Raw genomic sequence first — 23,041 nt, 5'->3', positions numbered from 1 at the left:
ACGGAGAGTCGTGTATTTGCTGAAGATTGTATGACTCGATGGTATTATATAAAGTGCAGTTTTTGTTTGAGTTGGATTTAAGTTAAAGCACCTTCTTTGTTTTTTAAAGATCCTTGCTGAGGACCTGTGAGGCCCCAGTTTGTCAAACTAGAGATTCATGAACTTGTCCTGTATTTTGGAAAATTAAAAGTTAAAATATTATTTTATGATATCTTAAAGTTTGGGTTTTTTTTTTTTAATCAGTTCTTTCGCCCATGGAACAGTCTTTATTTTTCAGAAAGAGATGGGTTTTCTGACTATTATTGTAGGGTTTTTACCTTACAATATAGGGTGCCTTGGGGGGGGGTCAGTTGTGATTTAGTATTATATAATTCAAATTGAATTGAATTGAACTTAAAATCAACTATACAACGGGTGATTATGCTCAACTAGCTACTTGAGCAAAACAGGTAAGAATAAGTAACAAAGTGCAATGGTCATATTACTTGTTGTGATTTATAATAGAAAAAAAAGACACAGACAGTCTAAGGAGGAAAACCCTACCCTACCGCTTATTAGCTCTGAAGCTAATGGATTATAAATCCCACAGGAGTAAACAACTGCACCTTAACGAAACCCCAATGTGCACCTAAATTGATACTGTGGTAGAAGTGCTGAAACCCCTTTGTGTTTAATGATGGTCTCTAATCACACATCATAGATGCCTTCACAACATAAGCTCCAAGGTCATATGCACATAACATGCACAAAATTGTAAGCCCACATAAGGGGCACGAAACACACAATAATGTGTCTTTTTGTGTTCTTTCATTTAATAAGATTAAAATTTATTGTAATTGCTTAGCAGATGAGAGGGCCCCGCAACAAATGATGAGGTTTTTCGCCCTAACACTGTTTCAGTTATTTTAAACACAGCTGAAAAACAGCAACACCAACAGTAAAAATGGTCTTTAAGAAACCTGCTGGTTAATATTTTGTGCTTTAATATTTTTTTGACTAGAAAAAGGGTATGAAAGCCAATATTTTCTTTTTTATGTTTTTTTTTTGTGTGTGTGTGTGTGTGTGTGTGTGTGTGTGTGTATGCATTTTTGTAGTTTCTGTTCATTTGTTCTTGGCACTTTACAGCATTCATATTTCCACTTTTCTGTTGAACTTAACTAAGAGGTGAGCTAATGTTTATAGTTCTTAGATACTTTCAAGCGCTAAACTTAAAAATAACCACGGCTGTTCAGGTGAAAACAACATTGCATAAGAGTGTTTTGAGAATAGAATACAGTGAGGAGCAAAGACAAACATAGAAGACACAGACTTTAATTGCACACATGAGACCACTGTGGACATAAGATGGTAATTAGCTCCCTTGGGTAGCTCATTTGTGTTGTTGCTTCTGAGTATCTGTAGACTGAGGCAACATGTTTCTTTGCCCCTAAGACAAAACTTTTTTGATTGTTAACCAGCAGCTGAACACAACAACAGATAATTGTATATTACACCTACAGGGAGTGCAGAATTATTAGGCAAGTTGTATTTTTGAGGAATAATTTTATTATTGAACAACAACCATGTTCTCAATGAACCCAAAAAACTCATTAATATCAAAGCTGAATGTTTTTGGAAGTAGTTTTTAGTTTGTTTTTAGTTTTAGCTATTTTAAGGGGATATCTGTGTGTGCAGGTGACTATTACTGTGCATAATTATTGGGCAACTTAACAAAAAACAAATATATACCCATTTCAATTATTTATTTTTACCAGTGAAACCAATATAACATCTCCACATTCACAAATAGGGATGGGTATTGATAAGATTTTAACGATTCCGATTCCATTTTCGATTCTGTTTAACGATTCGATTCTTTATCGATTCTCTTATCGATTATTATTTTTAAAAAGGAGAACACTAAGGTCGATTAGCTTAGAATTTTGTTTTATATCTTCTCTCTGAACAAGATAGAAATTTAGGAGTAACATGGCCTTATAAACCCAACAGTGAGATCTTAAGAGATCCAGCCTATGGCTCTTCAATGGGGTGTCACAGGGTCCCCGGGGAAAATTGTAAATGTAAAATAATAAAATAAATATTCTTCTGTAGCAATAACAAAGTATAACATAAATTATTCTGTAGCAATTACACAAGAATATTCAGTAATGTCCCTGCCTACAATTAAACACATTCACTTACCATCTGCTGTGGCAAATGGCTGCAAGGTTTTGACCACAAACTTAATCACTGCTCGGTGACATTCGGGCCTGAAAAGAGACGCTACCGGTGGACTGCAGCGACAACTGCCAGCGAGCGCCAGCCAGACTCTGTCTCTCTCATCATGGTCACCTAAATGCACAATGGCAGGTTTTGTAATAAAGCAGATCGCGCTAACATAATATGCACTGTTAGTTGATTATTTACCTGCCGCATTAACGGGAGATGACGTGCAAACGTTACCGCTGCTGCTGGGTTGAGATTCACGAGTCCGGAGCGGAATTAAAAACACGACATTCATTTAAGTTCATCGCGTGTTTTGTGAGCAAATGCTTTTGCATATTCGTAGTGTTTCCTCCCTTAAATGAAATATCTACTTTGCAAGTATTGCAAGTTGCCCTGTTGTCATCCGTTCTGGTAAAGTATAACCAAACTTTTGAGCGTTTGAGCCGCTTAGGCGCCGTGTTTCCTGCCAGGTACGCTCCGACGCTCCGCAACGTGGTGACGTCATTCGGGGCGACTGGAATCGATAAGGGAATCGTTTGCAAAAATGGCAAACGATTCCAAGGAATTGAAACAGTGGGAACCGGTTCTCAACAAGAACCGGTTTTCGATACCCATCCCTATTCACAAATATACATTTCTGACATTCAAAAACAAAACAAAAACGAATCAGCAACCAATATAGCCACCTTTCTTTGCAAGGACACACAAAAGCCTGCCATCCATGGATTCTGTCAGTGTTTTGATCTGTTCACCATCAACATTGCGTGCAGCAGCAACCACAGCCTCCCAGACACTGTTCAGAGAGGTGTACTGTTTTCTCTCCTTGTAAATCTCACATTTGATGATGGACCACAGGTTTTCAATGGGGTTCAGATCAGGTGAACAAGGAGGCCATGTCATTAGTTTTTCTTCTTTTATACCCTTTCTTGCCAGCCACGCTGTGGAGTACTTGGACGCGTGTGATGGAGCATTGTCCTGCATGAAAATCATGTTTTTCTTGAAGGATGCAGACTTCTTCCTGTACCACTGCTTGAAGAAGGTGTCTTCCAGAAACTGGCAGTAGGACTGGGAGTTGAGCTTGACTCCATCCTCAACCCGAAAAGGCCCCACAAGCTCATCTTTGATGATACCAGCCCAAACCAGTACTCCACCTCCACCTTGCTGGCGTCTGAGTCGGACTGGAGCTCTCTGCCCTTTACCACTCCAGCCACGGGCCCATCCATCTGGCCCATCAAGACTCACTCTCATTTCATCAGTCCATAAAACCTTAGAAAAATCAGTCTTGAGATATTTCTTGGCCCAGTCTTGACGTTTCAGCTTGTGTGTCTTGTTCAGTGGTGGTTGTCTTTCAGCCTTTCTTACCTTGGCCATGTCTCTGAGTATTGCACACCTTGTGCTTTTGGGCACTCCAGTGATGTTGCAGCTCTGAAATATGGCCAAACTGGTGGCAAGTGGCATCTTGGCAGCTGCACGCTTGACTTTTCTCAGTTCATGGGCAGTTATTTTGCGCCTTGGTTTTTCCACACGCTTCTTGCGACCCTGTTGACTATTTTGAATGAAACGCTTGATTGTTCGATGATCACGCTTCAGAAGCTTTGCAATTTTAAGACTGCTGCATCCCTCTGCAAGATATCTCACTATTTTTGACTTTTCTGAGCCTGTCAAGTCCTTCTTTTGACCCATTTTGCCAAAGGAAAGGAAGTTGCCTAATAATTATGCACACCTGATATAGAGTGTTGATGTCATTAGACCACACCCCTTCTCATTACAGAGATGCACATCACCTAATATGCTTAATTGGTAGTAGGCTTTCGAGCCTATACAGTTTGGAGTAAGACAACATGCATGAAGAGGATGATGTGGACAAAATACTCATTTGCCTAATAATTCTGCACTTATAGCATTCACATGACCTAAAAACTGAGAAACTTAAAGAAAGTTTTCTCACTAAAAGTATCATATCAATGATATATAATATCATTAGAGTGGACCAGATAACAGTGATCGACTTTTAAAAGTGATGTGCTGTTGTGACTTGCTGCTATATAAATAAAATGTGCCATTTATGATGAGAGAAACGGTGGAGTGTTCTGCAGTTTTTGAGGAGTGGAAATATAGTCATGGACTGGCAATACTGTCATGGACAGTATTGCCAGAGAGGCAGACTCGAATCAATCCTCAATGAGGATAAATCTTTATTGTGTTCCTTTTTTTTGTTCCTTTTTTTTGTAATGAAGGAAAAGATTGGGATGGTTAAATGAAAACGACTAACCACGACAGAAACAACTTCTTTATACTGCTAACACAGTACTCTATAATGCTAACTGCTAAATCTGCACAGACGGCATGCTAACATAAAGCTAGCCAAAAACCAACAGCGAAGTTAAAGTTGAGTGCATGCTGACCACAGCTTAGCAGTCAGATTCTGAACTTCAACAGGTAGCACCAGTAATGATAAGTAGTCAGGCCTGCAAAATTGTAGCCTCAATTTGTACCTGTTTATGTTTCTACAGTCTATCCCTTTAAGGTCTCTTTGGGATCATATTCAGCTTTGCTTGGCCTTGTCAGCTTTATGCTCATGTATAAAAAAGAAAGAGCCAGTGTGTTTTTGACTGACCATTGGAGAAGCTCAAAGAAAAGTGACTATTGCTTTGAGCATAAGTGGATATGATATTTAATTCTCAAATTCTTTTACTCCGTCTGATAAGCCAAAGGTTGTTTGATTAAGCTCGATAATGATTTGTGAAATTTGTTCATGCTGTTTCTGACAACTTTAGATATGCAAATTTTATTTTAATTTTTGCTGTGATTTGTTGTTTATTTAATCTACTTGTTATAATTTAATATTTTATGTAATATGTCTTTACAGAATGCTTCAATGAAAGTAACACATTTTATTATAAATGGTTTTGACACAGTCAAAAGCCCAGTGGCTGTCGGTGTGGTTATACTGATAATCTATCTTGTTTCTATTGTAACCAATCTACTAAACATCCTTTTCGTTATTTCTGACAAGAGATTACATAAACCAATGTATATTCTGATTTGCAACCTTGCTATTGTTGATATAATGTACATTTCCAGTGCCAGTCCAACAATGGTTGGAGTACTAGTTGCAGGTGTTAATACAATATCATATTTGGAATGCTTAATTCAAATGTTTGTTTTCCATCTAGGAGGTATGATGGAGAGGTTTGCTTTAGCTATAATGGCATTTGATAGATTAGTTGCTATAATTTATCCTTTTCAGTACCACAGTTATTTAAAAAATACACGCATTCTTCTTTATACATATATCTCGTGGGTTGTTGCCTGTGGTTTTGTGGTTGTTCTGCCTGCAACAGTTGCACCTCTCCCTCATTGCTATTCAAGCCTCAGGTATTCTTTCTGTGACTATGCTGCTGTAGTACGAACCACTTGTGTTGACCCCACATACTTTTTCAATATAGGTGCAATTATTTATTCTTTCCTTTTATTTCTGACTTTTATTTTCATTTGCCTCTCATATTGTGTGATATTAATTTTTGCCAAATTATCATCAAGTAATGACAAAAAGAAAATAGGGAGCACTCTTGTGAGTCACTTGATTTGTGTAATATGTCATTACTGTCCTGCATTTGTAATCATTGTCTTGACCAGATTAGGCGTAGTATTAACTCTCGACGAGCGTCAGGGTTTACTGATTGCGAATATCCTTGGGCCATCTGTTGTAAATCCTTTTGTGTACTGCCTTAGGACAAAAGAAATAAAACATAAAATCTTTATGTTATTCAAAAAATTACAAGTACTTCGATAGTTTTTTGTGAAATATTTTTATTTATTCAGTTTTGTTAACCTTTAACTTTTAACTGGTAACTGTTTTTTTTCTGCTTTTCAGAATTGTAAAACACTGAATCCTGAACAGTTGACAAGCAGCAAATCATAAAATGCATTAATCATTTTAAACAGTCGACATCTGCAGAGTATGTATAGTGGATATACTGAGCAAAGGACATTGGTGGAGTTACTAGGCAGGAGGAAAAGATGACAGCCTCAAAGCAGGTTCATGGATGACGTGAACAAGGACAGGCAGATGGTTAGTGTGACAGAGGAGAATACTTAGGGATAGGATGAAATACCAAAAAAGAAAAATTAATTGAAAATTGTATTCATTTTGAACTCCATAAGATTTTTGTCTCTAAATTGTCCAAAAGCAATGAAAAGAAATGCAAGCCATAATTTGTCAGTTCAAACTTGTTCAGCTGCATCTGACCAACTGTTAACAATGCAAATATATGTGTTTACTGTCTGAAAATGTTTGAATTTGTCATTACGTGTCAGAAATTATTTTAAAAAAGCAAACTAAAAACAAATTGATGGATTAAAGCATTTTAGGTTCCTGTCTAATTAATTTGTCATCTTTGTGATGCTTTGTGTTTTGTGATGATCATGGGAAGGACACACTGTGAATTGCATAATGGACTATAGTAATTTCTGTGTAGATGATGCCATAGACCACCAAGACTGTACTTTGTTTCTCAAACAATAGAATAGAATAGAATAATCCTTTAATTGTCCCACAAGGGGAAATTTGGGTGTAACAGCAGCAAGAACGACACATATACAAACAAACAGTACACAAGACACAAAACAGAAACATACACAATTTTTACATATTTACATCAAGGACAAGCACAATTTCTACATATAATAAACATACAATATCCAATAAACCATGGATCACTCCTGACATGAAGCAGAAAGGAGAGACTTCATGTTAGGAAATAAGGTCAAACTAAATAGTGTGTAGTGTAGGGTGATCAGAGTTATTGCCCTTTTCCACTATTAGCTACTCGGCTTGACTTGACGCGGCTCGACTAAAAACTGAGTAGGTGCTAGTGGAAAGGGGCTATTAGTGCAGTGTAGAGATGTCTTAGTATCATTTCCAGTTATAATGAACACAGTCCTCCGTATGTAAGGAACACTAAGTCGGAAAAAAAACTGAATCCCTTTTTCAGCACATTTGATTTATCATCCACCCTCTAACATGTCTGTCCCTACTGTTGCATCTACAGTTACCGCCATCATAACATGGCGCCCCTGGGGAACGCCCCAGCTCTACTCCCACCTCATCTCCTCTTCGCACTTCCACTACATTCCCAGTGTGCTGCCCCTCCCCCTCAACCATGACTTTCAATACACAGTTGCTCCCTGTTCCAACATGCAACCCACAATAAACGAGGTAAAGTGTGAACTCAGGAGGATCAAAACAAGGATGACAACAGATCCAGATGGCATCAGCTCTGAGGGGAATGGACATCAAGATCGTGAACGCAAATAAGTACCTGAATGTTCATCCGACCAATAAACTTGACTGGATTAACAAACACAAATGCCATTTACAATAAACAACAGAGCAGGCTGTATGTGCTATGGAGCCTTGGGCCATTTTTTAGTGCATGGTGAGCTTCAGAGTTGGCAAAAGTACAGACATTCTGTACTTTAGTAAAAGTACAGTTACTACATTTAAAAATACTACTGTTAAAAAATACTAAAAAGTCGAAGTACTGATTCAACTGATTTATTAGAGTAAAAAAAGTACAGGCAATGAAATCGACTCAAAGTCAGAAAGTAAAAAAGTATCTCTTTGGAGAATGTCTCTATTTTTATGCAAAGCTAACTGAACCTTGTGCTGTATTAACATAATGATAAAATGAAATCAGTAGGCGAATACAAACTTTACTCTAACTTTTTTTTTCTAATTATACTCAGCTTGAATCTGAAGAAAAAGAAGGAAAATAAAACATATTTCCTGTTGCCTACATTGTAGTGGCTTTGCAGGAAAATGTGTATAGTCAGGAGTTAAAGTCGGATTCAGCAGGTGGGGGAACCCTAAAATTGGTTGAAATGGCTAAGTTTAGGGAGAAGAATCATAACTCACAATTACTTCTATTGAGAGCTCCAGCAGGTTTTCTTAGTGTACAGGCTGTTATCTGTGTTTTTGCTCCTCTTCAGTAGGGCTAGTAAGATGCTGTAGTACCATTGTGGCAAAAAAACAAACCAAAACACAACAACAAAAAAATGGCCCACACTTTAACCCCTAACTTTGGTACACGTCATCTCTTTTTATGCGACATCCTCTGGTGATTAATAAACAAATAGGACAACTTTTCTTGTGTTATTGTTTAGGTTTAAAATGGTCTGTAAGCTCACAGTGATGAAATAATAACTCGACCCAACAGCAGGCATCTGAAAATAGCAAACTGTATGCATACACGTATATTTAGATATCGTTTATATACATATACATTCATGTATGTATACATGCCTCATGTATGGCACAAATCATATTTATTTCTACCTTGTTTATTGTACTTTTTTATTGTTTTATTTGATCATATCATCACAAAGTGGCTGTGTCAGTTTTGCCCGGCGGTCATAGGTTCTGTCCAATAATATGACGCGAGACTGGAGTAAAAGACATCCATGGATTGGCACTTTATTAAAGAAGGAACATGATAACCAGTGTTGGTCAAGTTACTTGAAAAAAGTAATCAGTAACTAATTACTGATTACTTCCCCCAAAAAGTAATCCCGTTACTTTACTGATTACTTATTTTCAAAAGTAATTAATTACTTAGTTACTTAGTTACTTTTTAAAAACACAATTTACAACCTGAATAGGTGATAAAGCGATAGATCTTTCAGCCCAATTCTACTTTTTCTGCATAATCCATCATACAAAATGTAATCAAATGGAAATGTCTCTTTTTAAAACTTGTTTTATTAGTTTTAATCTTTTAACTTTATGCATCAAGCAAAAATTAAATTATATGCAACATTCTCTGACTGGAAGAAATTTGTTTAACATTTAAACCTATTTTCTGCACATTCCAGCACATAAAATAAAACATTTTTTTGTGTTTACACTCACTCTTTCAAATAGATGCAAGTAAAACACAGCAGAAAATAAATAAAGTCAAAGACTAGTTGCTCTATTTTCACCTGTAAAGGAGGAGTGGGGTAGGCGGAGGTTTACCCTGGTGCAGGTGTGCCGCAGCGGTCAGTTGAAGACTCCGCGAGTTTCTCTTTGAATTTCCCATTACAGTCGTAGCGCACTCGGCGCTTGCTTGGAAGTTAAGGGGTTTTTTTTCGCTGTAAAAAGAAGTTTTCTTCCCACGCACAACGGACGCTAATGTTTTTGTCACTTTTTATGGAATCAAACTCAAAATAAGGTCAGTACTTCCACGCTTTAAACGCTGCACGCTCATACTCTCTCCCGTACTTGATATATTATCCATTGTTGATCTGCAGACAGCTGTTGTCACGAACGTTGCACTCGCTTACGTCACTGTCATGAGACATTCTCGCAAAAAACTCACGGTTTTAGTAACGGAGTAACGCAGCGTTCCTACGTGAAAGTAACGGTAATCTAATTAGCGTTTTTGCAATGGTAATCCCTTACATTACTCGTTACTTGAAAAAAGTAATCGGATTACAGTAACGCGTTACTGCCCATCTCTGATGATAACAGCACAAAACACTAACTACAACTAAACAAAATGGCTTCCTTTTATACTCTACCTTTTCAGGTGATCATCCGGAATAGCCCAAGTATGGGGGTTAACTAATCAAAATGAAAACATAACCCTCCACACAAACAAACATACAATAACATTAAAGCACATAACAAACATATACATATTTCCAACACGTACTATAACCAAACCAATAACATAAGCTTCACCCATTACTCTATAAATTAAAACCCTCTTTAACCATACTCCCTAACCCGGCACACTGGTCTGCTCCAGTAGCTCTTAAGCAGGTGATTGAGCCGCTTTCACTCTTTCGCTCCACATCCTGCAAGAAGCAACCAGGACAGGTGAGTACCTTTATAAGTTCTCATTTCACATATATTTAGGCTATTGACAAATGATTAACTGTAAGCAGCTCTAACTTTGGCTCTTCTCTGACACAGGATGGCCAGTCCCACTGTCTCTTCACTTTTACAAGCTGTCAGTTTAATTGTATGTCAAATAAACCTAATAAAGACTCCATAAGAACTAATGTGTTTTTTCTTTATTACACTATTTTAAATTCCCAATCCATCAATTAATCACTAACAATGCCAACAAGGTAATGGAACCCCTGGTCTCCATTACAGGCTTTATGTTGTGGACACTTGTGTGAAGAGAGGGGCTGAGCAGTCAACGGATCACCACCTGGTGATCAGATCGCAGGGGAAGGATGCTGGACAGACCTGCCACACCAGCGAAGGTGCACTGGGAACGCCTGGAAAAGGCCCGGTTTGTAAGATCTTCAACTCCCACCCCGGCAGAGCTTCAACAACATCCTGAGGGAGCCTGAGGACATTGAGTCCGCAAGAACCATGTTCAGCACCTTCATGGCTGAGGTTGCTGCACTGAACTGCATCTGCAACAGATGGATCAAAAACTCAAGGAGGAGATTAATGAGGCCATAGAAAAAGACTGCTTCGAAACAATTCTGACTGAGGGCAAAGTGACGGTCTACCCACACGGTGTATATTGCAGGTGAAGGGCTGCTGACTTCAACTGAGGATATAGTCAGGTGATGGTAGAAAAACTTTGAGGACCTAATCCCATTGACAGGTGTTCTGTAAAGGAAGGACAACTCATCCATTACTGGGGACAAGGTCACTAAAGCAGTAAAACAATTCCTTGGTGACAGAGCCCCTGAGGTGGATGAAGTATTCCCCGAGTTCCTGAGTGCTCTGGATGTTGTAGAGTAGTCTTGGTTGACACTACTCGAGAATTTTGCATGGAGATCTGGTGGTAGTTCCCATCTTTAGCAGGGGAACCGGAGGGTGTGCTCCAACTATAAAGAGATCCCACTCCTCATCCTCCCTGGGAAAGTCTATGCCAGGGTGCTGGAAAGGACAGCACAGCTCCGAAGTTTTTACTGCCATCCCCTCTTAATTTAACTGTGATTAATATTTGCAATGGAAATTACACATGACCTACAAAAATTAAACATGCTGTAGTAGCTTTCTTTAGGAAAACAAAAGATAATTTAAAAAAGTGTGTTAGGCACCTTGGCAAAAATTACTTTTACGTATCATCTGTTTCATAATGTCTAATAAGTTTCATACAGTTCAGTACAATCACTTCATGGCAGAAACACAAGCTTAATCAGAATTAAAATCAGAATCGCATTTACTGGCCAAGTATATGTGCAAACATATACAAGGAATTTGGTAGATGGTGTCTCTCAAGCACAACAGTGTAAATCACAACAATATGTAAATGACACAACACACACACATATATTGATCCCCTCATGTAGCAAGTACGCGGATCGCCCCATGCGTGGGACTGCACGGCGTCAATGCGTTAGCGCGGTTAACTCGTTAATGATGATTTTTAACAGACAAAAAGAAAACGTATTGATGATACAGAAATTGTTTTCTCTATGAGATCACTGCAAAAAGTGCAGCCTTACCTACCCTATTGATATTTACTTTTACTCATTTTGTATTAAGATTAAAAATCTAGTTGGTATTGGTATGGTAATAAATCTACTATCAGTAATAGTAATAAATCACACAGCAATAGTACATTTGTGTAGTTGTAAAAAGCATGGCAATATATTAAGTAATCCAAAGTATTCAGAATACTTTACGCTCATTGAGTAACTTAACGGAATACAATACAAACTACATTTTGGGGCATGTATTCTGTAGTGGAATACATTTTAAAAGTAACCTTCCCAACACTGTCTAAAAGTTGTGTAACATTTTTGCTACCCCAGAAAAAGAAATTGAATACTTTTGCTTCCTGCTAAACTAATAATAATAATAATGATGATGATAATAATAATAATAATAATAATAATAATGATAATAATAATGATAATAATACATTTTATTTGAGGGCGCCTTTCAAAAACCCAAGGTCACCTTACAAAAGAACAAAATTAATAAAAGAAGCAAAAGTCATAAAATACATAAAATAAGTTAAAATTCCAAAACAGAACTTGACAACAGTTAAAATCAGCGCTAAAGCGAATAAGCTAGTTTGAACAGATGTGTTTTGAGCTGTGAATTAAATGCTGGAAGAGAGTCTATATTTCTTATGGCTGGAGGAAGAGAGTTCCAGAGCCGAGGAGCAGAGCGACTGAAGGCTGTGTTCCCCATAGTGGTAAGACGTGCAGATGGAACAGTAAGATGAATAGCAGATGAGGATCTGAGAGGGCGGGAAACAGTGGTGATATGGAGCAGGTCACACAAATAGGAAGGAGCAGATTTATGGATACCCTTGTACGTGAGAAGTAAGATTTTAAAGGTTATCCTGGCTTCTACGGGCAACCAGTGAAGCTGCTGAAGAACTGGGGTAATATGAGCTCTTGATAGACTACGAGTTATGACCCGAGCTGCAGAATTTTGAAGAAGTTGGAGTTTATGAAGGGACCTTTTAGGGCTCCTTTCTTCCATGAAGAGGCTGCAGTATTAAAGAGATGTAGCAGGACACCTGGGGCCTGTTCTTCGTACCTCGCTAAGTAAGTTAGCCGGATTTGAATGTTGACGATTTCGCGTGATCTTGGATCGTTCGGTTCTCCGAAGCTCATCTGGGGCTTGCTGTCATAGCAACAGAGCCGTAAAAGTAAGCCTGCTCGGGAGCAGGTTTACTTTATGTAAACAGGATTAGATCGCGGCCTCTCAGGTATGTCCGCTGCAGTTATATGAAAGCAAGAGCGATATTTCGCCACTGTTTTACCATAAATAAATATTATCAATGTAACTAAAGATAATGTATTTGATTCTTTTATTGATTTCATACAGATACATACAGGTCATTTCCGAAAAAAAGGGAAATGTACTATTAATCATTCTATTACATGTAGTAGATCATGTCAGATGTAATTCATATTTTAGAGTAGTAATAGTAAATTACTACGTGCAATCAAGATGAGAGACCACGGCTAAAAAAGCGAAGGTGGATTTGGGAAGTCTGTCGCAGCCATGTCCTGTCCGTTTGTACGCGAGCAAGGAAGGTGCAAGATTGATAAGGAGAGTTTACAGAATTTAGCGTATATTGCGGGATAGACGGGATCCTTTAGCTCGGCGCGACGGTGTGCTCATAGAGAGATATCGATTCTCCCGTGAGGTTATTATTTACTTTCTCTCTCTCTCTCTCTCTCCAAATATATATATATATAGATATATATATATATATATATATATATATATATATACTTACTGTACTGTATATACTTACTCCCGACTTACTGTGCATGCTTCAGTCACCCCTTGCATGGGAACAGGTAAAAGTGATGGAGTGTTATTCAAACTACACACATAAAAACCCACAATGTCAATAAATGTCACAGTACAAAAAGGGGTGTGACGAGGGGGTGCAGGACCACCACCTGTCTTTATTTGCTCTGCCCTTTTCTTGGTTGCTGTTATAAACAAACAGATTATTCCAGGGTCTCTTGTCATAGACTAAAAGCAATATAAGTGATAAATATTACCATTCTGTAGAATATTCTTATATTTCACTTTTACTTTTTCCCATGTTCTAGTGGGTCCTGTTGTGGCTCTAATGTGAAAGAGGATATGATGTAATATAATATAATGTGGAATGAAATAATATCACATGATATAATGTAATATCATGGACAGGCCCGGCCCTAACCAATCTGGCGCCCTAGGCAAGATTTTAGGTGGCGCCCCCCTACATCGGCAGTGTAGTGTATGTACTCACAAGAAACCGAATAGCTTTGTCTTTGACCTTTTTTTTTTACTTAAAGAAAGCAAATTCACAATCAGAATAATTAACAAGATAAAAAAATATATGAATAAATAAATGAATACAAAAATTAAAAAATGAATATATGAAATACAATAAATTTTACATACATAAACACAATAAAACGTGTCAACAAGTTGGATAAAATAAAAATATAATAAATAAAAATAAAAATAGAAAATAAATTAAAAATACAATATAAATAAGGCACTGCACAAAACATATTGGTGCAGCAGGAGGACCGCTTGATGCTGCTGCATCACTGCTGGGTTGTGCTGCTGAGGTGGAGGCAACAGGAACACCGCTTGATGCTGCTGCAAAACTGGTGGGTTGTGCTGCTGAGGTGGAGGCAACAGGAAGACCGCTTGATGCTGCTGCATCATGGCTGGGTTGTGCTGCTGATGCTGCATCACTGGTGGGTTGTGCTGCTGAAGTGGAGGCAGCAGCAGTAGATGTGGTAGATGGCCCAGGGGTGGGATTTAGAAACTTCAACAGTGCATCTGAAGAGAGGAGTATGTGACACCACTGAGTATTAAAGTCTAATAATAAAAACATATGATTCCAGGAATAAAATGAAATGATATAATATAAATGAAAAACCAAAGAGATATATGTATGATGTTAACTGATATGCAAATTAGATTAGATTCAATTTATTGTCATCATTACAGTGAAATGCTGAATAGCAGAATGCAAAGTAACAGTATAATATCATATGAGAATGTTATGTTATGATTATCTTTGACCGAATCACAGCAGTGCTCATATTAAAAAACAGCATTCCCTCTCATGTGATATTGCTTAATTAACATTAATGATGTGCACTTTAACAACTAGGCTTACAACTATAATATATACAGGGGTGGAAAAGTTACTATTACCTGCAGGGTAAACGTTAGCTAACCAGAAGGCAATAACAATGTAAACAAAAAACACCTGCTTAAAAGATGAATACAAATGAGGAATGGTGGGAAAGGTGGGAGTACTGTAATTACCTAACGTTACATTATTATTTTCCATAACAATTTAGCCCCCTCCACAATATTAACTGACGTTAAAACAGTTAACTAGCTATTTATTGATTAGCAATTAGGAATCCTGTAACATTAGCTTAATGCTAAAAATTTAGGTTACTATCACATTCAGACAAATAATTTCATGTAGGCTAACGTTACCTACCTCTGTCTTTTTCTCGTTTCTCCTCCTCTTCTTTTCTCTTTTTTCTTCCCTGGGCACCTGACAGTTTTGGCCGTTTTGACATCTTGTGTTGATTTTTTGATGTGGTGACGTCCAAAAGGAACCATGATACGGGAAGGGAGGGGGCGCACCGTGCGGGGAGGGGGGGGGCGTAATGTTGTAACAAATAATATTTCTATTAAATAAGCTTTACTTTGCATTTTAATTAACGTGGGATTATTTTTTGTATTTAGAAATAATAGTACCAACTTTTTTTTTTTCAACATTTGTGGCACTGGCGTGGCGCCCCCTGATGGACGGCGCCCTTAGCATTTGCCTATACGGCCTATGCCACGGGCCGGCCCTGATCATGGATCACTTACGAGTTTAATTTGTCAGCAACTTTCTGCCAGCCCTCTCTCCTTGCTTTTGCAGCCTTTGCAGTGTTCCCCTGCGTTTTAATTAAACTCTGAAACTCCTGATATCCCTCAATCAAGAGTTCTTGGTCTGCTGCCGTGAGATACTGCGCGCGCTCCTTCGACATCTTCGCCGACCAATCACAGGGTTGCCGATCAATGTTTCTACTATCGATGCGTAGCCCCTTTTAAGCCACCCAGTGATCTCAGATTACTTCAGCCAGCTATACTAATCGTCAACAACAGGTGCGTTCGGACAACCGGATTAGCGAGCTCACGGTTAGCGCGATGATTTGATCTTGGATGTGTCATTTGATCTTGGATGTAGTAAGCGAGGTACGAAGAACATCCCCCTGGTTTCCTTTTATTTTGTGCTTTGTTTATGTTTTTTTTTTTTTTTAATTGATCCAAGTCGTGTAGCAATGTCTGCTAAAAGCAACCAAAACACATAGGTTAAAAAAAAGTAGGTTGCATACATAGGTTGCATGTGACCATTTACTTCCAATCCACCTTCATCCTGTCATTTAGGGGATGACATCATCTTTTTGCAATATCTGATGCAATATAGACATTTCACATTCTTATTAGACATAAGAATGTGAAATGTCTATATTGCATCAGATATTGCAATTTGACTGGAAGAGGGAGCTGTCCATCCAATCAAAACTTACTGTTCTTCCAAGCCTTAAAGTGAGAAGTTTAAATATTGCCCAGTAAAAGCAAAGGTGTTTGACTGAGCTCAGAGGTGTTTGTGAAGTCTGATAAAGAAGATTTACCACACACTTTATCAAGATTTGCTTTGCTTTTCTTTCCTTCTTCTTCTTAAACCTCCAAACGGAATATGTCTTTACAGAATGCTTCAATCAATGTAACACACTTTATTATAGGTGGTTTTGACACACTCAGTAGACCTATTGCTGTTGGTGTGGCTATACTAATAACATATCTTCTTGCTGTTCTTGCCAATATTGCAAATATCATGTTTATTATTTCTGACAAGAGATTACATAAACCAATGTATCTTCTGATTTGCAACCTTGCTGTTGTTGATATAGTGTACACCTCCAGTTGCAGTCCAACAATGATTGGGGTTCTACTTGCAGGTGTTAATACTATATCCTATGTGGAGTGTTTAATTCAAATGTGTGTTGGCGCTTTGGGAACAGCGATGGAGTCATTTGTTTTAGCATTTATGGCTTTAGATAGATTCATTGCAATAATTTATCCTTTCCAGTATCACAGTTATTTAACAAACACACGTGTTCTTGTTCTTACATTTATTCTGTGGTTCGTTGCCTGGTGTTTTGTTTGTTATATGCCTGCAACAGTTGTCCCCCTCACACACTGCAGTTCAAGGCTGAAATACAGCTTCTGTGACTTTGCTGCTGTAATAAGAACAACCTGTGTTAACCCAGAGAAATATTTCAATGAAGTTGCCATTGTAACATTTTTTATTTTCTTTTTCACTTTGGTTTTCATTTGTCTTTCATATTGTGCAATCTTACTTTTTGTAAAATTATCTTCAAATAATGAAAAAAAGAAAATGGGGAGCACTCTTGTGAGTCACTTAATTTGTGTAACTGTTAATTACTGTCCTGCGTTTGTTCGCATTGTTTTCACCAGGTTTGGCGTAGTATTAACTCTTGAGGAACGCCAAGGTTTATTAATTGGTGCAGTCCTCGGTCCGTGTCTTGTAAATCCGTTTGTGTACTCTCTTAGGACAAAAGAAATTAAACAAAAGTTCTATAAGATTTTCAAAAAGTTTCACACATCTGACTAAAGTCTTGTGAACTGAGTGTGCTTTTTTTTTCTTTTTTTTAAAGATGAATACAGTAATAGCCTTAACTGATGTTGGTGTAAATTTTCTGAACATTTTATCACAAAATGTTTGAAACACCAACCATTTACTTTGATTCTACCACAGAAGTGAGAATTATTCTACTTTGTGGGTTTTACAGAAGATATTTGCACCTTAACTATTCAATTAAAAAAAAAATACAAAATTTAGAAAAAAAGTTTTTGATTTTTTTCTTTAATTTAGTGAAACTGTTTTTGTGTTTATGAGCAACAGTATGTTTTTTCCTGCTACGCTGTAAATAATCATATTTTATTCAACAAAAATTAATCAGCTTTAGCAATTATTTATTTGAACTGCCTCAATAATTATTTTGCTTGTTTCCAGACCTTCAATTGTGTCTGATCATGTGTTTTTGGAAAGCAGCAATGAGTTTTTATTACATTTCAAAAATTATCAAAATGAATGAATGGCTCCAAAAACAGCCTAACATAGTTGAGATAGCTAAGAGAGTGCGCTGCTACATTTTGACAGACATTTCAGTTTGGTCTGTTAAATGATTATACATCAGAGAGACGTAAAATAAACAAACAAATAAAGCTACTTTGTGTGGGCACATCTGGAAAAAGTGACACAACTAACTTGGCAAGATCCTTGCTCGTACTGATAACATCACCCTCTCATGCCAAATAGCTGAGCACTGCTAGCAGCAACTCTTACTTCTGCATTGACAAAATAAGAGACATGTTTTTGGTGATAAACTCAGCCTAATATGCATTAAATTGCTTCTTCAAAAAAATAATTCCTCTGACAAATGGTCATTTGGCTCTTTTAAAACTACTCTTTGAAGAATTGTTTACATAAAATAAAGTTGTAAATTGAAATATAATTAGCTAAGGTAGCTGGGTCAAATGATGGTTTTTTGAGTAATGTTTTAATTACCGCTATCTTAAAGGCCTGTGGCACATAGACCATTAATAGAGATGGCCCTATTATTTGGAATGGAGCAATAATTAATGGTAGGACTTTGAATCTAATGGAATCTAATAGACACATTGATGGTTTAAGGAAGTGTTTACTGAACAAGCATCAATCAGAGATAAAGACTAAATAAATATCAATAGTAATGGAAGTTGCTGGACGTAATGATACATCTGTGAGACAGTTATTATAATTTTTGTAAAATTACAATTTTTAGTGAAGAAACTCACGAAATCATTACTAGCTAAGGTTAAAAGAATACTTGGTTAACACAGCTTACTCTTTTCAGTCAGGGTGCAGTGCTGAAGAGAAACCAAGTGCAGTTCTTATTTTCTTTAATATGATGAATAATAAGCATGCATTAGCTTTACAAATGGCTTTGTTATAGAGCAACAAACTCTTTATGAGCTAAATAAAATTCTTAAGTAGTCAGATGATATTTCGTCTCAAGTTTTAGGGTTATCTGCTATAGCTATGCATTTCATAGTTATACGAGGGAGTCAAGTACTTCTGATTTAAGACTTTGTTTTTCACAGTATCCAGAGCCATACAAAGTGAGGATGTAACACTATAGAGATTGAAAATGGGACGTCATTCCGGGGTAAAACCGCAAAGGATTCTGGGAACGAGTGGCAAGCGGTACTAGCGCATGGAGGCTTTCACATGAAAACAGTCATACAGCGATAAAAAGAAACACAAAAAATGGCAAGAAGCTGTTGTATTATTAACTGCAATAGCCGGTCGCATGATAGCTACGGGAAGCCGACGGGTGAAGAGATTGTTTTTTATCGGATTACGTTGTGGAAGAGAAATTATTTAAACCATGTTTCCGAAGTAACAAAGAGCCGACGGATGGCCTGGATTGCAGCCATTCGAAGACCAAATATAACGTTCCAGAACACTCCAGCTCACGTTAGTCTGCTCCAAGCATTTCCACAAAGGTAAGTCTTCTGTTGTAGTTATTACGTAATTTATCATAACATAATTGTTGATGTATGTTACAAATAAGTCTTATATTGATTTGAATTGAATTTGTTGCGCTATGCTGCTTTGTTCACTGTGGCTTTGCGGGCTTTGTTGTGTTTTGTAGGAAAACCAGCCTACAAAATGCTGGAATGCGACCCAGACTGGGCACCCTCTATCAACCTGGGTCAAACCGAGTTTAAAGCTGCTACCACAGCGAGATTTCATCGGTTAAGAGAGAGAGCGATATCAAAACAGCCACGAAACATCCCGCATATATGTGCCCAAGGGTTGTATTGAAGCAATCAAGTGATGAATAACTCTTTTCCAGTATGTTGTTTTGCAATGTTTTTTTGTTGGTTTTTTTTGCATTGTTGATTCGTTTTTTACCGTAGCAGCTAATAAAGCATAATGGAATACAATTTTGCCTCTTTCTTGTAAGATTCTATAATAGAATGAAACAATAATGCCAGTTATAAATAAAGACAATAAATTGAATGAATTACGAAACACTCATTTTATTTCTATTAGATCTGAAAATGTTGTGTAATACTACATCCTGAAACGACAAATAGATTGTGTTTGCCTGTACAGGAGATAAAGGAAAAAAATGTAACAACAGCTGTGAAATGGAATAGTCCAAATCACCAAAGTAAACTGGACCTGGGCTTGTTGCAGGGATCTGAAGTTAATAAACATCTTGTGAGTGTATGCACTAAAACTTAGGACCATATAATAATAAATATGTGCGTGATGAAAGTCGGGCAGCACGCTAACGTCCTTACTCCACTCTGTATGCTCGTATGGGTCTGACCCTTTCACTCCTTTGATTTTTTTCCTCGTCCTTTTTTTTTTGCCTTTTCGTCAAGTCTGTCTTTGTACGGACCTGCCGTGTTCTCCGTTGTTTTGTACATAACTGTTTTTGGGGCAAATAAAATGCAAGTAGGGATTAAAACCGCAGAATTAATGATTACCGGTGCTGGAAATACTATCGTTTGATGCAGTGTTTTGATTTTGTTGCCACGGGTACCCACAAAGCAATGCGCGAAAGTCACGTAGTCTGTCAATCTCTATTAAAGAGATTATTGACTTCTTTGCGGGCTTAGGTAGCTGCTCTTTAACAAATTGTGCAATCTAAGATTGTTTCATAAAGTTGCTTGCACTCGAATATGCAAGGAACTTTATGACACAATCACCCATCAAATGGTTGAGGACCCTGCGTAGAATCTTTCCTGTTCCTACAGCTGTGCTCTTCTTGATAGAAATCTTGGATGTTGTTCCAGGGACCTGCTGTCATAAACCGAGTGGTTTGCCCAAGGAGTGGACTCAAAAGCAGACACACTGGAAAACTATTTACTGAGATTCATTGAACTCCGATAATCCCAGGGTAGAGGGGATCTGGGGTAGGAATAACTAAAGGGGACAACAAGTCGACTGGCACTGGAGAGGGGGTCATAAGGGCTGGATAACGGATGGGAGAGTGGCAACGAGGAACAGAGAAACGAGGAAGGGTCTGCAAGAAGATGGAGAAGCTGTTGTTGTTATGAGGTAAGGAGAAGGTAACAGAAAGGAGTTTGCTGGTGAGTTTGTTCTTCTTACTTGCCGGTCCGAGCTCAGAGGGCTCTGAGGAGGGGAGCTCAGTGGAAGTGTTGAGAGGTAGTTGAGCAGCCAGAGTATCTGGGATGCAGTGCCAGGCCCGAGGGCAGGCAAGCAGGCAGGGAAGGCAGACAGAGATTTCCAGAGCGGAGGAAAGAAAGTTCACTCCAGGTGAGTCCACTTTTATGGAAGTGACACCCTCTGTACACAGGGAGAACAAGGTTACATGAGGAAAAGGTAAATAACACAGTTACGAAAGTGAGCTGCCTAGTTACTGCCGGAAGGCACATAACGCACTGGCGAGGAATGGCAAACTGCTCTGGGTTTAAGAAGCCCTCCTCCTGATTCCACAAGTGGAAAAATGCCAAACACTCCCATGGACCATGACATCTGCTGGAGCCACTCGCCTAGCTTGGGGGTCACTGCCTCGAGTGCTCCCATTACCAATGGGGGACCACTGTTGCCTTTATCCTCCACATCTTCTCAAGCGCTTCTCTCAGCCTTTGGTACTTCTTGAGTGACAAAAATGAGGACCCACACATGCACCTTGCTTTGCGTTTTACTGATACAGGCTTTTACACACTCTGTATGAGCAGCTTTCCACACCACTCTTTCCTCTGGTCCTCTGGCAAATTAACAGCCATTTAACAGCCGCTCACTTTTGGCCTTTATGTTGTTGCTGCTTTAAAATGACCCGGTCTACCTATGCTAGCCCTGAATTGGCACACAGGCACAGTAGCCCTCAGTACAATTTTTGACAGCCATGTTAACATGAAACAAAGGTACTTGACTTTATAAAGGTAGCTCTTCATCTTCTGCATCTGTAACAGTTCCAGCACATAGCTACACTTTAAGGGTGTTTACTAGCAAAAACATATAGCCACATAGACCCAAATTTCAATGTGAAAGCTACCTAAAAGTTTTCTAACATTTTTTCTTCTCCAGAAAATGCAATAAAATAATTTAACCTCGTGCTAATATTAGCTCCATCCTAGCCTTGAAGAGGGTGTAGTGTTAAAGAGATGTAGCAGGACACTTTTAACATGAACCTGGATTTCTTTCATTTTGTGCTTTTGTTTTTTGTGTAATTGATCTAAATAGTCTGCTGAAAACAAGCAAAATAAAGGTTATGTAAAGGTTGTGTAAGCATGTGAACATTTACAAGGGGATTTTGCGGGGATGATATCATCTTTTTGCAATATCTGATGCAATATCGACATTTCACATTCTCATGTCTAATTTGATTGGAAGAGGGAGCTGTCCAATTGAAACTTACGGTTCTTTCAAAGCCTTAAAATGAAAAGTTTAAATATTGGCCAGTAAAAGCAAAGGTGTTTGACTGAGCTCAGAGGTGTTTGTGAAGTCTGATAAAGAAGATTTACCACGTACTTTATCCATATTTGCTTTGCTTTTTTCCTTCTTCTTCTTCAACTTCAAAACAATATGTCTTTACAGAATGCTTCAATCAATGTAACACACTTTATTATTGGTGGTTTTGACACACTCAGTAGACCTATTGCTGTTGGTGTGGTTATACTAATAACATATCTTCTTGCTGTTCTTGCCAATATTGCAAATATCATGTTTATTATTTCTGACAAGAGATTACATAAACCAATGTATCTTCTGATTTGCAACCTTGCTGTTGTTGATATAATGTACACCTCCAGTTGCAATCCAACAATGATTGGGGTTCTACTCGCAGGTGTTAATACTATATCCTATGTGGAGTGTTTAATTCAAATGTGTGTTTTCCATTTGGGAACATTGATGGAGTCATTTGTTTTAGCATTTATGGCTTTGGCTTTTTTTTTAGATGAATATAGTAATAGCCTTAACTGATGGTGTTGCAAACATTCTGAACATTTTGTCACAAAATGAAACACCAACCATTCACCTTGACTGGCACAGAAGTGAGAATTATTCTACTTTGTGGGTTTTACACAAGATATTTTCCTTACCTTAACTATTCAATTCACTTCATTCAAAATTTAGAATGAAATTTAGAAATTTAGAATGAAACGTTTTTTTACATTTTGTGAAACTGTATTTGTGAGCAACAGTATGTATTTTCCTCCTGTGCTGTAAATAATCATATTTTAATCAACAAAAATGAATCAACTTTAGTAATGATTTAT

General features: G+C 37.8%; 2 protein-coding genes across 2 annotated transcripts; one reads left to right on the top strand and one right to left on the bottom strand.

The window, feature by feature from the left end:
• Window positions 1–5,062: 5,062 nt before the first annotated feature.
• LOC109204961 (putative olfactory receptor 10D4) lies at window positions 5,063–6,001 on the top strand. Its single transcript, XM_025897923.1, has one exon. The coding sequence runs from the start codon at window positions 5,063–5,065 to the stop codon at window positions 5,999–6,001; it is 939 nt and encodes a 312-aa protein (XP_025753708.1).
• A 3,938-nt stretch (window positions 6,002–9,939) lies between these two features.
• LOC109204962 (uncharacterized) lies at window positions 9,940–15,510 on the bottom strand. The gene is made up of 4 exons (XM_025897922.1): window positions 15,156–15,510; window positions 14,198–14,476; window positions 10,448–10,620; window positions 9,940–10,047 (listed from the first exon to the last, which is right to left on the bottom strand). The coding sequence occupies exons 1-4, from the start codon at window positions 15,235–15,237 to the stop codon at window positions 9,940–9,942; spliced, it is 642 nt and encodes a 213-aa protein (XP_025753707.1). The 5' UTR covers window positions 15,238–15,510.
• Window positions 15,511–23,041: the final 7,531 nt, after the last annotated feature.

Source organism: Oreochromis niloticus, linkage group LG14, assembly GCF_001858045.2.
Source record: "Oreochromis niloticus isolate F11D_XX linkage group LG14, O_niloticus_UMD_NMBU, whole genome shotgun sequence".
In the NCBI taxonomy this organism is placed as follows: Eukaryota; Metazoa; Chordata; class Actinopteri; order Cichliformes; family Cichlidae; genus Oreochromis; species Oreochromis niloticus.
Note: the sequence above shows the minus strand (reverse complement) of the source record. Positions and strands in the feature narration are given on the sequence as shown.

Excerpts from the sequence above, each read along its gene's own strand:
- LOC109204961 (XM_025897923.1), top strand. The coding sequence starts at position 5,063 with ATGTCTTTACAGAATGCTTCAATGAAAGTAACACATTTTATTATAAAT.
- LOC109204962 (XM_025897922.1), bottom strand. The coding sequence starts at position 15,237 with ATGTCAAAACGGCCAAAACTGTCAGGTGCCCAGGGAAGAAAAAAGAGA. Across the intron at positions 14,477-15,155 it reads GAAACGAGAAAAAGACAGAG|ATGCACTGTTGAAGTTTCTA; the intron begins GTAGGTAACGTT and ends TCCTCTCTTCAG. Across the intron at positions 10,048-10,447 it reads CACCTTCGCTGGTGTGGCAG|GATGTGGAGCGAAAGAGTGA; the intron begins GTCTGTCCAGCA and ends TGCTTCTTGCAG.